This window comes from Panthera onca, chromosome D3 (genome assembly GCF_046562875.1).
Source record: "Panthera onca isolate mPanOnc1 chromosome D3, mPanOnc1 haplotype 2, whole genome shotgun sequence".
Classification (NCBI taxonomy): Eukaryota; Metazoa; Chordata; class Mammalia; order Carnivora; family Felidae; genus Panthera; species Panthera onca.
The window spans coordinates 40,077,329-40,093,112 of record NC_138350.1 but is presented as its reverse complement, the minus strand read 5'-3'; the positions used below and the strand labels follow the sequence as shown (position 1 = coordinate 40,093,112).

Genomic DNA, 15,784 nt, shown 5'->3' with positions numbered 1-15,784 from the left:
CTTGGAACCCAATGAGGCATCCAAACACTTAGCACTCACCCTGCAACCTCTTTTGCTAACTATATCTTTTTGAATCAAACATTACCCACAGGCCTGCTCAGAATTTCATAGTCTCTGGTCACTCATATTTTAACTTTATTCAGGAATTACAGAATTAAAAAAAACAGATCCGCTTTCATGTAGGTGACAGAAGGAGCTTAAGAAATATCAACCAGCTTAGTGGAGGTACAAGGAAAGGCAGCATGTTTGCGTCTTATATTTACTGAAGTTGAGTGAGTGCTTGAGCTTCTCTTGGGTTCCTCTTGTAATTTTTTTATTCACACTGGATAGAGAAGTCATGCAGATAAACACTCACTAAGTGAAGGCAAAATGATGGTTCTTCAAGGGCACTAGGATTTCAAATAGAGGAAGAGGGTGGCATTAAGGACAAAGCTGGATCCACCCAATATGTTCCAGTGTGGCCTTGTGTTCTAATGTGGTCAATACTGGTGCTATACCAGTTATTACATATGTTGAATATTAAAGCCAAGTGGGAGAATCTAGTCATCCTGTGGCACTTACTGGATCTCTGAAGTTAGTACTGTTGGAAGCAAAATAAAATCATCTACCAAATACATTAACATTGTTAGTTTGAAACCTAATGGCTTCATACATTTGTTTGTATTCAATTTTTTAATTTGTTCAGTGTTGTAGCTGTATGAGTTTTTAAAAGCATAGGTTTCTGCCTTCTTCCATTTTCTTCCCTGTTCAGCCAACTACTCACAATGGCAACCTCCAAAAGAGACTACTTCCAGCCAGGTACCAGTACCTTTGTTATGATGCAGAGTTGGGACAAAGGTGTAGAGAGAGCAAAAGGACTGGAGAAGTGAAGAGAGGTAAGTGGAGAAAGCCTATGGCTTAAGTCCTAGGCAGGCATGTTAAGTTCACCTACATGACATAACAAAGAGCTGGCAGCAAGGGAGGAGAGAGACACCAAGGAAGAGGAGACATATTGGCTGAGCCCGGAGAGAGAGATTTTGAGCAGGTTGACAAATGAAAGGTTCCAGTGCAGTGGGAGAATGCATGAGAATTAGGGAGTGCAGGAAGAAGTTTCTGAGATACTTTGTTGGGGGATATGAATTGGATGGCCTTCAGCAGTCTTTAAGAAGCACAAGTAAAAAATCAGAATTCCTTTTCTTTTTTTTTTAATCTTTTTTTTTTAACGTTTATTTATTTTTGCGACAGAGAGAGACAGAGCATGAACGGGGGAGGGTCAGAGAGAGGGAGACACAGAATCCGAAACAGGCTCCAGGCTCTGAGCTGTCAGCACAGAGCCTGACGCGGGGCTCGAACTCACAGACCGCAAGATCATGACCTGAGCCGAAGTCGGCCACTTAACCGACTGAGCCACCCAGGCGCCCCCAGAATTCCTTTTCAATGATCATGTGGTACTCCTATTTTGTGCTTCTGTTAATCCTATTCCAAGCAGAGGGATAACTATGAGGGCTCTCGGATGTATTTGGAATACAAGCACAAGAAATTATACTTTATTTTATATAGGTACCTATTATTTAATAGGATTATAAAAATATTTTAACTAAACATAAGGGGTCAAGAGAATTCTTTTCCCTTAGGAGTTGTTTATATAGCACTTAAATGTAGTTCCAAGTTGTAGTTTCTTTTGGAAGAAACCCCAAGCCTCACTGCTGAGATACGGTTAATATAGTTTACCTGGAACAGCAATGGTCCACTCTTCACATTTGAAGCATGCACTTACTGCTGAGGGCACTCCCAACCCAGCAATGTTCATGGCTGCCACTTGGAACTGATACACCATGTTTTCCTTCAAGTTGCTAATCTGCAACACAACATCACAGAGAGTGGATGTTGATTCATGTTTGTTTTTTAAAGTTGTTCAATATTTTATTTACTTACCTCCTGAACTGGATACACCCTGAGGTGACCCCCAATGAGTCATACCCTTTTGTAATCTCCTCCCCTTGAGTGTGGGTGAAGCCTGTCACCTGCTTCCAACCGAGAGAATATGGCAAAGGTACTGGAATATCAGTCCCATGATTGTTGTTCCATCATACGGAAAAGGGGGAGGGATATTATAGATGTAATCAAGGTCTCTACTTAGTTTATTTTTGAGTTCATCTAAAGGGAGATGATCCTGGGTAGGCCTGATTTAATCAGATGAAAGCTCTTAAAATGGGGTTTGGGACTTTCTTAATGAGAACACTCTCCTGATGGCCTGGAAGAAGCAAATGTCAGGTTGAGAAATGCCTAGCCACTCACATTTGGAGAAGGGCAGTCTGTAGGAGCAGAGGGCCCCAGCCTCAGAGCTGAAGGAACTGAATTCTGCCAGCAATTCAATCAGTTTGCAAGAGGAACTCAGCTCCAGATGCAAATGAGCCCAGCTGACACCTAGATTAAAACTTTGTGAGACGGGGAGCAGAAGCCCCAGCTGAGCCATATGTAGACTCCTGACTTGCAGACACTGTGATATAACAAATGTGAGTCTTTTCAAGTCACAAAGTTTGTGGTAATCTGCTATGCAGCAATAGAAAATTAATGCTTGCACAGATAAAAATTAAGAGAATTCTAAACTAGGAATCAAAATATTTAAAATCTTGTCGTTTTTGTGCTCCTTACTGAGAGACTAATATTTTCTATATCCCTCAGAAGAAATTGGGTTGTTGTACATATATGTGATAAAATAAGGAATGTGAAAACATTTGCAAAATAGAAATGACAGAATATACTAGTGTGAAAAAAATCCATGGACTATGAACAATCCTCTGAGCACTAAAAATACTTAATAAATGGAGGTATTGATGGAAACACCTGAATTAACAAAGTTTACCCATTGTATGATTTAAGACTACACAAGACAAATATATATCTCTGATCCAGTCTACTCCTGATTTGATCATGAAGTCGTAAGTTCATCTGCAAGAGGGTCTATTGCCAGTTATTTAGGGTACAAGTAGAATACAATGGCTATATGTTTTGGTAACAGAATAATACAAACTCCCTTTTTGATTCACACACACATACATACACTCCCTTTAAGAAGGGGAAATCTTGTTAATTAAGAGGAAACTATCATGTAGATAACTTGGATCTAAAAGCACTTTATTCAGGTACCAGCTGTTCTGGGGCTCCGTTAGTGTGAACAACTAGTCCAATTTTCCTGGAATTATGGGGTTTCTAAGGATGTAGGCAGTTTAGTGCTGAAACTAGGAGAGTCCTAGGCAAACTGGAAAAGTTGGTCATTCTAGGCTTAGGTGAAATACTGTGGCATGGGACTTCTATTTCTGGCAATGGTGAACTAGGCTGTAGAGATTAATCACCCTGCTAAAAAATTAAAAAACACTAGATAAAAATATCTTTTAAAAATCTTCTCAAAAGCATCAAATTAGTGTCAAGATGTTACAGAATTATCAGGCCAGCATAAAGGGAAATAGGGAACAAAGAGAGATAAATGAAACATCGAAGTGGCTTTTACTTTGGGGAACTGGCCAATAAAAATTTTTTTTTGACCTTTGGTTTTGATTATCTGACAAGTAGAGGGACTCAGAAATCAAAGCCTAGAGCGAAACCAAAAAGGAGATAATAAAAGGGAACCCTCTACTATTAAGCTGGAACCCCAAAGGGTTTTACTCTTTGGGGATAAAGTTGAATTAGAAATCATTCTGCCTTCATACAGTGTAAATTCACATTGCTTGTTTGTCCAAAAAATTAAAGCCTTATACTTGATTTAAGAAAAAACTGAACATGGGGTATCCCCAGGTACTTTGCAGAAGCAAATACATATTTTCTCCAGAGAAAGATGCCTTCATGTAATCATCTGACATAGATTAGAAAAACAGCTATGGTTACTATGTTTTAAGTATAAAATACAAATTTAAAATATCTGCAGGAGAGAGCAAACTATAAAATATTTTGTAAAATATGACTTATAAAAGGGAAAATACAATAAGAAAAAAATAACGGGATGTGATTAACAGGAAATCAGACGAAAAGAAGAGGAACTTTGTAAACTAATAGAAAGTTATAAGAAATTACACAGACCACAGTGGAGAAAGACACAAAGATGGGAAAGAGAGAAGAGCAATTAATAGACGTGGAAGATAGAATGAGAACGCCAAATGCATGTTAACTAGAGCTTCAGGAGAAGAGGGGAGAGAAGGGAGCAGCAACAATATTTTAGGAGATAGTGGCTTAGAGTTTTCCAGAAAGATATTCCTGAAAAAATCCAACCCACAGGTTAAAAATCCTCCTCCTGTCAAAATCCTTGGAAGAGACATTGTTAAAAAACCTATACCTAGACACATACTACTTCAACTGTAGCACACCAAAGAGATAGTGAAAATATTAAAAGCTGTCTAAGAGAAAAGACAAATAATCTTCCAATGAGCAAACAGACTAAAAGCTGACATGTTGAGGTGCCTGGCTGGCTCAGTTGGTAGAGCATGTGTCTCTTGAACTTGGGGTTATAAGTTTAAGCCCCACATTGAGTACACAGATTACTTAAAAAAAATCTTAAAAAAATAAAAATAAGAGCTGACATGTCAGTGGCAACAATGAGCCAAAAGACAGTGAAATTATACCTTTAAAGTGTGAAAGAAAAGAACTACTATTATATAATGTTTTATCCAGAAAAAATTTTTTGAAGAATGAAAATAAAGTTATTTTCAGATAAACGTGAAGAGTATGTATCTTCAGAATACCCTCACTAAAGAACATTCTAAACTATTTAATTTAGACAAAAGGAAAGTAATCTCAAATGGAAGGCCAAAGATATAAAATCAAATAAAATGTAAAATATGTAGATAAATCTAAATAATTATTGAGATAAAACAATAATAACAATACTTTTGGATTCAAAAAAAGACTTAACACACACAATAGCATACAAGTTGGGAACTGGCTTAAGGTATTTTGAGGCTCTATGTTTCTCAGACAAGGGTAAAACAATAGAATAAATTCAGACTGGACTGTTAATTTGCTCACGGTAATTTCTAGAATAACCACCAAAAACAAACCCAGAAACCCAGAATCTATAGGTTTCAAGGTAGTGTACAGGAATAAGGGGATGACTGATGGGGAAAAAACTATTCAAAGTAGTCAAGTAAGGACAGAAAATGAAACCAAACAGGCACAACAAATAGAAAATACAAAATAAGATAACTGGTTTTTCAAAAAAGTAACTAGTAGTAACATTACTCTAGTTAAATGACAAAGACTCTCAGGTAGGAAAAAATACATAACCCTATACTATTTTTAAAAGACACATACAAAGCATAAAGTTAAAGATAGATAGAAAGTTAAAGGATGAAAAATTATATACCATGCAAACACCAACCAAAAGAAAATTGGTAAGTTTCTATTAATAACAGATAATATAGACTTTAAGGAAAAACATATTGTTAGTGATACAGAAAGTCACTTCGTACGCATCTAATAACATCCCTTCAAAATATATAAAGCAACATTTTAATTGGGTGAATTTTACAATATGTGAATTATATCTCAATAAAGTGAGATTTTCCTGGAATTTTCACTTCTAGTACTATCCTTGTCAGGTATTTATATCAAATTCATTACAGTCTCAGGGTAATTTCATTCATGAACATAGAGGCAAAAAATCCTAAACAATAATAAGCAAAAAAAAAAATCAAGTAATATACAGACACAGTATACATAATGTCCAGTTTGGATTTATGCCAGGAACGCAAGGTTGTTTTTTTTTTTTTTTTTTTTTTTTATTTATTTTTGGGACAGAGAGAGACAGAGCATGAACGGGGGAGGGACAGAGAGAGAGGGAGACACAGAATCGGAAACAGGCTCCAGGCTCCGAGCCATCAGCCCAGAGCCTGACGCGGGGCTCGAACTCACGGACCGCGAGATCGTGACCTGGTTGAAGTCGGACGCTTAACCGACTGCGCCACCCAGGCGCCCCAAGGTTGTTTTAACATTAGACAATTAGTAGAATATACCACATTAAAACTCAAGAGAAAAATTGTATAACCATATCAATAGATTCAGAAAAAATATTTGATAATTTAAATTAATTCTTAACTAGGAACGGAAGGAAACTTCCTTTAGTTGATAACAGATGTCTATCAGACACTGATAGTAAATATAACATTTAACAGTGAAATGTTGAAAAGTTTTCTTTTAAGATAAAGATCAAGTCTAGAATGACCAAGACCACCACTTCTATCAACATTTTGTAAAGACTCTAAGCAGAAAGTTAAGAAAATGAAGCAAAAAATATAAAATTTGGAAATGAAGAAGTAAATTGTCATTTGCAGATGATATGATGATACATAAAAAATCAAAAAGAGTTCATAGGTAGCTTTTTGAAATTATGAGACAATTTAGCAAAAAACCTATACATAACAATGACATGTAAAATCAATGTATAAAAATTAGGTATATCTCTATATTCCAGCAATAACAAAATGATATAAAATATACTATTTAAACACTGAAAATATGTAACACCTATAAATAAATAACATGATGTGTAGGACTTCTATGGAGAATTATAAAACTTTATTGAGAAACTTTAAAGAAGACCAAAATAAATGGAGAGAAATATCATGTTCATGTATTAGAAGATTTAATATTTTAAAAATGTCAAGAGCACTTGGGTGGCTCAGTTGGTTAGTCCAACTCTTGATTTCGGCTCAGGTCATAATCTCATGGTTCATGGGATTGAGATCAGGCCCCTAGCCGAGCCCCGTGTTGAGCCCTACCTTGGGCTCCTTGCTGTCAGCAGGGAGCCTGCTTGGGAGTCTCTCTCTTTGCCCCTCCCCCACTCCTGCACTCATTCTCTCTCTCACAAAATAAATAAACATTAAAAATATATTTTAAGATATCAATGATTCCTCAATTTCTTTGTAGAGTCAATACAATCCCAATCAGAATTTTAAAATGTTTTTGTTTAATTTAATTTTTCTTATTATATTTTCTTTTGCTTGTCTTGTTTTTTGGTAGAACTTGGTAACCTAATTCTACAATTTATATCAAAGTGCAAAGGGCTAAAAATAGCCTTGGAATAAAAAAATAAACGAAGATAATTTGATCTACCAGTTATCAAATTTACTATAGAGTGGTAATGATTAAATTAGTGTGGTACTCGCCCAGTGGTAGACAAACAGACCAGTGGAACAAAATAGAGAACATGGAAGCAGACACTCACATCAAAGAAACTTGATACATGATACAGATAGCCTAGCAGAATAGCTGCAATTTTCAATAGATAATGCTGGGACAACTGAAAACCCATGGGGGGAAAGTGAATGTTGACTTTTACTTTACACCACACACAAAATTTATAGGTGAAGTAATGACTTTAATGTAAGTGGCAAACCATAAAGCTTTGAGAAGGTAATCTAATACAATATCCCCATGACCTTCAATAGCGAAGGCATCTCTTAAAAAAAGGGTGCGGGGGTACAGCAATCACTAATGACAAAGCCAATGCTGTTAAGTCTGGCCACAATAAATCTGACATTAAAACTAGTGTCATTACCATAGGGAGAAGAAAATGCCAGCCAATAAATGGGAGAAGATAGACGCAGATTCTACAGCTACCAAGGATTTAAACTCAGAATATATAAAGAACATCACCAGTCAGTAAGAAAACCTAGTAGAAAACTGGCAAAACCTTTGAATAGGCATGTTATAAAAGGAGATTTCAAGTGGAATATGTATACACAAGAAGAGATGTTCAGACTCATTTGACACTTTGACTGTCAAAACTGAGAATGTGTGAATATAGCAAGTGTTAGAAGGATGTGCAACAATGGGAATTCTCATACTCTTTAGAAAAACAGTATAGAATTATCTACTAAAATTGAAGATAAACAGACTCTCTGGACCAGCAATTCTACTTTTAGATAATAACCTACAGAAACTAGTGCATGTATGTGCCAGCAGATACAAACAAAAATGTTCATAGCTACACTGTTTGATATAGCTATGAATGCAAAAATGCCCGAATATCAATCAATAACTGAATGGAAAAGTAGATTGTGAGATGGTCCTATGATAGAATACAACACAGTAATGAAGTCATAGCTACACACTGACATGGAAGAATCTTAAAAACATAATTTTATTTTAAGTATTCTTGTTTTATTCTTTATGTGTTCAGTATGTGTGTGATATTTCATAAATTTTAAGTGTTAGATTTAAAAAGCGTGGCACTGAGTTAGGGAAAGCATTCGCCCAGCCTCGCCCTGCTCTTGCCCCCACAGCTTGGGGTTCTGTGAGTACTAGGAGGTGGTAACTTTCCTCCAGCTGACAATGCTCTAAAAGGGGGGGGGGGCATAGTTGTGGCAACAGTAAGACCCTTCAAGTGTGCTGAGATGGGCAAAGCAGTGAAGAAGGGAAACTTGTGGGTAGACACATGTGAACCATCCCTTCATGGGGGACACTTCACAAGTGGTGAGCTGAGTCTGACCACCAGGCCCATGTCCCTTTATCCTTTGTCATTTGAACACTGAAAGTTAAAAATCTAGTCATTTGGATCCTGGGACCCTTGGTGCTAGTGGCATATTGGTTACAGATATTTCATAAGTCTTGAAATAAACACTAATTTTTATAATAGATATACATTTCACAGTAAATGTTCTGGGAAGTTATTGCTTATGTGTATGAATCAGAAAATACAAATCCTTCCTGGTCAGATCACTTCTACTTACCTTATATGACTTACCGTATATGACAATGACAAAACTCATGTCATTGCAGACAATGGACCCTGGAGTAATGACATGAATCATTTACAAGGTGCTGGGTGTGTAGGTGAGTGTGCATGGTGTGCAAGTGACCGTGTCATCATATACATGACACTCCACACTACAGAAGGTCACACATTTACCTTATATGCCTCATCACTGACAGCTTTGATGTTGGCTTCTCTCCATCTTCCCGGTACCCCGTCAATTACCTCACGATAGTTCACATAATAGCCAGTAATTTCAGCCCCTCCACTCTTATCTGGTTGCTTCCATCCAAGAACCATCGAGTCACGACAACTTTCAAGACAAGTGATATCATAGGGTGGCGATGGTGCCGCTGTTGCAATATGAATCGCTCGTGAGTAGACAGAAATGCATTTATGATTCTATGTACATTAAACTCATGTCATTAGTACCATGTGAGAGGGCACTAGGCTCTTGCAGTATGAGACTAAATTGTGAGACTGATCAGTAACTTGGCATCCAATCTGGTGTATGAGAAAAAAGCCAACACACAGTAAAAAGGGCACTGCAATTATTATTGCAAAGATAAAAAGAAGCTGCCCCACCCCTCCACGGAAGAATAATTTTTGAAATACTAACAGCAAGATGGTGCAATAATATGAAAAGTGATTCTGTTACCCGTAAGAAGACATCTTTTCCCCAAGATACATATTTTTGTTTCTTTTTGTAGTTTTGTTTCTATTTGCTCCTTCAGGAAAATGAAATGTGTATATTAATTTCTCCCTCAATTTCCTTACTGAGAATTTCCATATTATTTCCAAAAGGATAGCATTTCACCATTTGGGCATACATACCCTTGTGAGACCTTACAACTAAACAAGTTCTGTCTACACACAGGACAAATCTTATTCTGGAACTCAGCTAAATGCCACCTTAAAAAAAAATTTTTTTTTAAAGCCAGGCACAATCTGCCATGTGATTTTTCTCTTATTACATAATACTTTTTGCTGCATTATTTTTAATCTGATGTTGGACTATTATTCATATAGTACAAAATACTGAATAGTTGTCACTGTGTTTATTAGTGCATAACCAGAAATACATGTGGACGATGTTTTAAAAGACTTACTTCATTTATGTGGCTTTGCTGATCAACTTTTCACCTAACTGCTAAATTATGGTTTTCGATAAAGAAAGAGAAGGTGAGATGGTGGAAAGAAATCCATCTAGATGTGCAATAACATCAGAAAGAGTTTTCTAAATATTTATTTGGATTATAGGAAAAAAAGAACTATTTATTCTTATTCAAAAGATTCTCAGAACAATAAAGATTTTAAAAATAATACATGTGTTTCTCTTCCCCCTCACCAACCTCCTTCATTCTTTACATTAAAAAAGAAATTTCTCTCTCTCTCTCTCTCCCTATTATAGAGCAATGTTGAATGTGAATTCTCAAATGAACATCCCATCTCAAAGTTGAAGGGACAATAAAGGTGTCAAAAAAATACATTACAGAAGTTACGGGTGGGGAAGTAATAGGGGGTGGAAGACAGGCATGCTATAGTTTGTCAGTATATGCTTATCATTTCATTTTTATTTGATAAGAAAAATACTGTCTCCTAGAATATATAAGACACAAGTATCAAATATCCTAATCAGAAAATTCTGAGCTTACTGATAAATAGTCTTAAATAAAACAGTTCTGGGAATGTGATTCATAAATCATAGAATTTAGCTTTATATGATTATAATACCCTATTAAACTTTTCATGGTAACTCAGAGAGATAATGTTACTCATATTTATTTGAATTAAATATGAAGGATAACTTGGACACCTGAAGATAAACAATGGAAGTTAATAACTATGATCCTGATTAAATGTGACTTCTTTGTAAAATATTTTTCCTATACATGTACTGAACATAAACATTTCAAAGGACCTCACATAGGCTGTGATTCTCAAATTCTTTGTGCTCTTAGCTCTAATTTTCTTAGCAAAATGAGGCTAAACCTGTGTCTGTCTGAGAAACCAAAAAGGACTCTATAACCCAATCACCTTATTCTATTGTCATTAAGCACAGTAAACTATGTATAAAAGTCAAGCTCATATAAAATTACTTTTACAACTCACTAGACAAAAGTATTGCAAATGGATAGCTGAAAACACAGAAAATTAAGAATATACATAGATGAAAGCGAACACAGATGGAAGAGTGTGATCCGGACGATGAGGTGAGGACACTGATGGAGACAGATGGAACAGTTGACTCTTTCAACTCTCACCTATGTCCTTCTTCTTTTTCAGAGGGTCAGACTTACTTTTCCCCTTAAGAGCTGCCTTCTGTGGTGATGGGGTAAGCTCTTCCTGAACTGTTTCACTTACTTTACTCACTTCTGTTTGGCCCAGGTTGTGAGCGCTACTGGGTAGTGAAGGTTTGTTAAGTTTGCTACCAAGCAAAGCATCTTTCTTAAAGGTTGGCCGGGAGGCTTCATGCATGCCTCCCCTGGAGTCTGTTAGTCCACCAGGTGTATCATTCAGTTCAGGCCACACATCTGGAGACACTCCTCCCCCTACAATCACCAGATAACAACAGAAACGCTTTGAGCCCAGACACAGTCCAAATTGCTCTTACTTAACAGAACAAAGGGAAAACCATTAGGACCACAAACAGAACAAGGAATCTTAGTTTAACAGAAATCACTCAGATTTGCAAGAAATACGGAAAGCACACGTTTCACATAATTTACACCAAGGAAACATTTCAACTTCTCCATATTCTGGAAAAGAAGAAATGAGAACAAAAAACCACAGACAGAAACAGGAACCATTTTGATTTGCAGAACCCAAGTATATACAAGAAAAAAGCAAACTTCTGACGTTTTTTGAAAGATATTAAGTCCTCTTAATTCACAGAATGAGGGGGCAGAATGGATCATAAAGTGCACAGGACATACATTAAAGATCCTGATTTTATAACAGCTAGAATTATGTACATTACTGAAATATTAATGGCCTGTACCTCCCAACCTCAAAAAAAAAAAAGTTACCTACTGTCCATATTATAAGGAATATTAAAAAGTAATACGGCATGATAACTGAAGATAACTGATATTAAATAATCTTTCCCTTCAAATGTGTGTCACTCTATCACAGACATAATTTTTAGTGCTCTGAGCTATGTGGGTCCTTTCCCTGCTTTATCTAAGATTGGGAGGCACATCATGTACACTCATACAATTACTTTATTACGGGTTTTATTCTGTTGGTTACTTTGTGAGCAGAAATGTAGCATATGACCAAGCAACCACAAGTATCTTGCACGAAATTTAGAGGAGTTTGTAAAAAGCATGTTGTTAGTGAAAACAAGCCAGGCTTTGTCGCAGGTGAAATGGCATTTAGGTACAAAATGACGTGGGTTATGGGTGATATACCACTTCACGGAACCGGATGGCCCTCCACACTCCCAGGATGAGCACGAAGTTAGAATGGAGTTTCACACAATGGGAACTATCTGAGGACACTCGGACTTGTGAAGATGGCAAGGCTACAGATGCACAGAGTCTGGGTAAGTGATGAAGATCTGAAAAATGATGGCTATGGAAGGTTAGCTGTCACCTGGAGTCAGAGAAAATGATCATCTGAGGACAGAACCCTCGAGCAGTACTAGAAGCTTTAAAACCATTTCTGGCGAGGATGGTATCTTCCTTTATAACATAAAAATTCACTTTTTGCCCTCCAAAGCTACGCAGAAGGTACTTACCTATAGCAGCTTTTACTTCAATCGCTTCTGAATCCTGTGAATATTCACTAAGTCCAGCTGCATTAACTGCTCTGACCCGGAAGATATAACTCTGGCCAGTTGCCAGTCCATGGCAAGTAAATCTAAAAGGAAAAGGAGTTTTTAAAAACTTTTCTAGCAGGCAAATTAGACAAGATGATTTTAGCTTAACTGAATGATCTGGGTTTATAAAAATAATTCGTAGAGAGATCAGGTAATGTATGTGCTTTAGACAAGAAGGCAGCTAATTAAGGCGATTTCTAAACTCTATCAAACAATTCAGAGTCCTGGGTTTCCCCCGAATTAAGTACCTTAACTTTTCCGAGGCTCTGTGTGCTCATCAGTAAAATGGGGATAATAATGCCTCCATAATAACTTTTGTGTAAAGACTGGCTGTATTTAAAGTACTTATTTCAGGGTCTGGCATAGAGGAGTCTTTTAATAAATAATAGGTGATATTAATGATATCATTAATGGCTATTTCAGGTTTACACTTATGGCTGTAAGACACTGGCTGCTCCCTGTTACAGAGGCCTAGTTACTGCTTCCCTGCATACCAGGGAAGGCATAATGACTTGAGAAATGACACTGGAATCTGAAAATAAGATGAAATATGGATAACCATTTAGAAATGAGGATCCAGTAATGAGGTGTGAATCCATGGGCAGTTTCACACATAAAACAACCTCCTTCCTTAATAGCTATTATGGCTATAAATAGCTGTTTCATGAATCACTGTAACATTTTAATCCATCCTGAACACTGTAACCAGAGGAAATAACAGGTCTGCTAATGACTCTATTACCATTAGTAAAGTTGGAATATTTAATGAAGGCAGACATAAATGAGGCCAATTCTTCAGGTCAGCTCAGTTCAGCAAATATTTATTGAGCACTTCAGTGTTCCAGGCACTGAGCTAGGTATTGTGGGCACAAAGATGAATAGAAAATGGTGCCTGCCCTTGAGAAGCTGCCATCTGTTTGTGGAAAGGCAGACCCTGCCTCACCCTCTATACATATTTCTAAATAGCCCCAGGAAAATGCTGGGAACTGAGAGTAACAGTGAAATGAGTAAACAGACCAAGTGAATCTCTTGAAAAACATATTGCTTTCACCCATTAATTGATTTGTCTCTATTCTCTCATGTTCTGCAAAAGAAACAACTCATCCTATGGGGGTCCTTGGACTTGAAAGTGGCCATGCCAGAAGCTGCCTAACAAGCCTGCATGACAATTCTGGTGGGGGCAGGGGGAATTCTCCTCTCAGATCAGTCCTAAATCAAAGGAGTCTCAGAGTTTGGTTGCAGACCAGAATTCATCATCAACTTGCAAGACTGGTTGACAAAACATTTGAAAGCAAGAAAAAAACCCTCTCCATATGAGAAACAGATGTAAAGAAGTGGCAAAGTATTCTGAGTGTCCTTTTTTTTGGTGTTACTTATGTCTCCTTAGCACTGAGTTTCACCATGTTCAAAATTTGTAAAATGTTGATACTTTTTTCCTATTCATTTAAAATGCCTGGCTATTTTATGTCAGCTAGAGCCTATTAGACCCTTGAAATCTTATCATTTTGGATATTAAAGACCACAAAAGAGGGGTAGAAAGAACAAATAGCATAAAGGAAAAGAATGAGAAAAGAGCTATAAAGTGAACCCATCATAGCTGGCATTAATGTGTTTCTAAGTGTTTAATATCCCAAGAAAACTTAAAAAAAAAAATATAGCAGTAGATAATGTTCAATTTTTAATTCATTTGGATATATAAAGCATAATGTTCTTTTTAAATTTTTTAAATATTTATTTATTTTTAAGAGAGAGAGAGAGAGAGAGAGAGAGAGAGACAGAGAGCATGAGCAAGGAAAGGGGCAGAGGGAAAGGGAGTCACAGAATCCGAAGCAGGCTCCAGGCTCTGAGCTATCAGCACAGAGCCCAACGTGAGGCTCGAACACATGAACCATGAGATCATGACCTGAGTTGAAGTCAGACGGACGCTTAACCAACTGAGCCACCCCTTAAAGCATAATGTTTTAAAAAGTCTTCCTCCACTGGATGTTGGTGCTGCTGTATGGGTCCATGGCTGATTTCCTCCTGATAGCCTCTATGCTCTAGAGTCAGAAGGCTCCCCACAGCCCACCCCCCAACACTGTGGTTACCGTGGGCCCTTCACAGGGTTGTTGTTGCAGGGCTCCCACTTGCCAGAGCCAACCACACTTGACTCTATGTAGTACCCGACCAGTTCTTTGGCGTCTTTGGATTCCTCCCATGAAACTACCACTGATGTGTCTGTATTTCTGCTTGGGATGATTTTGCCTGGGGCCTTTGGGATATCTGACAAAGGAGGAAAATGATGATCAAACTCAGGTGTGGTTTAAAAAACTTCATTCTTATCTCTCTCTCTCTCTCTCTCTCTCACACACACACACACACACACGCATAAATTTTACATAAGTAATCATCTCAAACATACAGTTACTTACTTTATATTTGTTAAAGCAGAAAATAAAAAAAATAAATATGTTAGTGTGGGGGCATAATGATAAACTAAATACCCAGGAACCTACCAACCCACTCCAGAAAAAATACATTAACAATACTGTTGAAACTCCCAAAGAAGTTTACTTTTCATAACTTCATCATTCATAATAATGAATTTTTGAAATGTATCAGTCAAGTATAGTCATCAATTAAATTCATGATATGAAAGAAGGATGCCACTACTTTTGCTTCCGGGCATATACGTTCTGATGAGTACTTGCTTTGGAAGTTTTTCTTAAACTGAAGTAAAAGAAGTTTACAGTTGTTCAAGGGAACTCCACACTTACCAAGTTTATCCCCTACCATGGTCACTTCCGTTGCCTCTGAGGGCTCACCCACTCCTGCCGAGTTAGAACAGCGGACGCGGAAGCGGTAGGATTTCCCTTCAGCCAGGTCGAAGAGAGCAAAGCGGGGAGACTTCACAGGGAGCTCTGTGTTCACCCGCTGCCAGTTTTCTGTCTCTGCGTCACACTGCAGCCCAAACAGTGAGACCCATTCACGGCACGGCAAGAATAAATGGGACCTCTAGGCCAGGCATCTAGCAGTCTTATTTATCCGTCAACAAACCACCTACCTGTTACCAGTGAGTTGAACTGGAGAAGAGATTTGGAGGAAATGGGGATGAAGCATCTGTAGTCCATAGGATTATCTAAATAAAATTGGCTTTGCATTGTTTGATAAATACTTTAATACTTCACTGACTTTATTAACCAAGTAAGATCACTGATCGACTTATAAAAGACCTTAATTTATTTTGAGGACTGCTT

General features: G+C 37.3%; 1 protein-coding gene across 2 annotated transcripts in view; it reads right to left on the bottom strand.

Moving 5' to 3' along the window:
• Positions 1-15,784, bottom strand: part of MYOM1 (myomesin 1) — a 140,175-nt gene that overhangs the window by 50,915 nt on the left and 73,476 nt on the right. The window contains exons 15-20 of one of the 2 annotated variants that reach the window (XM_078435390.2): positions 15,305-15,488; positions 14,636-14,810; positions 12,468-12,589; positions 10,990-11,277; positions 8,882-9,078; positions 1,711-1,837 (exon numbers count right to left, since the gene is read on the bottom strand). In XM_078435390.2, the coding sequence (XP_078291516.1) occupies positions 1,711-1,837; positions 8,882-9,078; positions 10,990-11,277; positions 12,468-12,589; positions 14,636-14,810; positions 15,305-15,488 (1,093 nt within the window). The remainder of the gene's footprint in view (positions 1-1,710; positions 1,838-8,881; positions 9,079-10,989; positions 11,278-12,467; positions 12,590-14,635; positions 14,811-15,304; positions 15,489-15,784) is intronic. The other variant, XM_078435389.2, reaches the window with a different exon arrangement.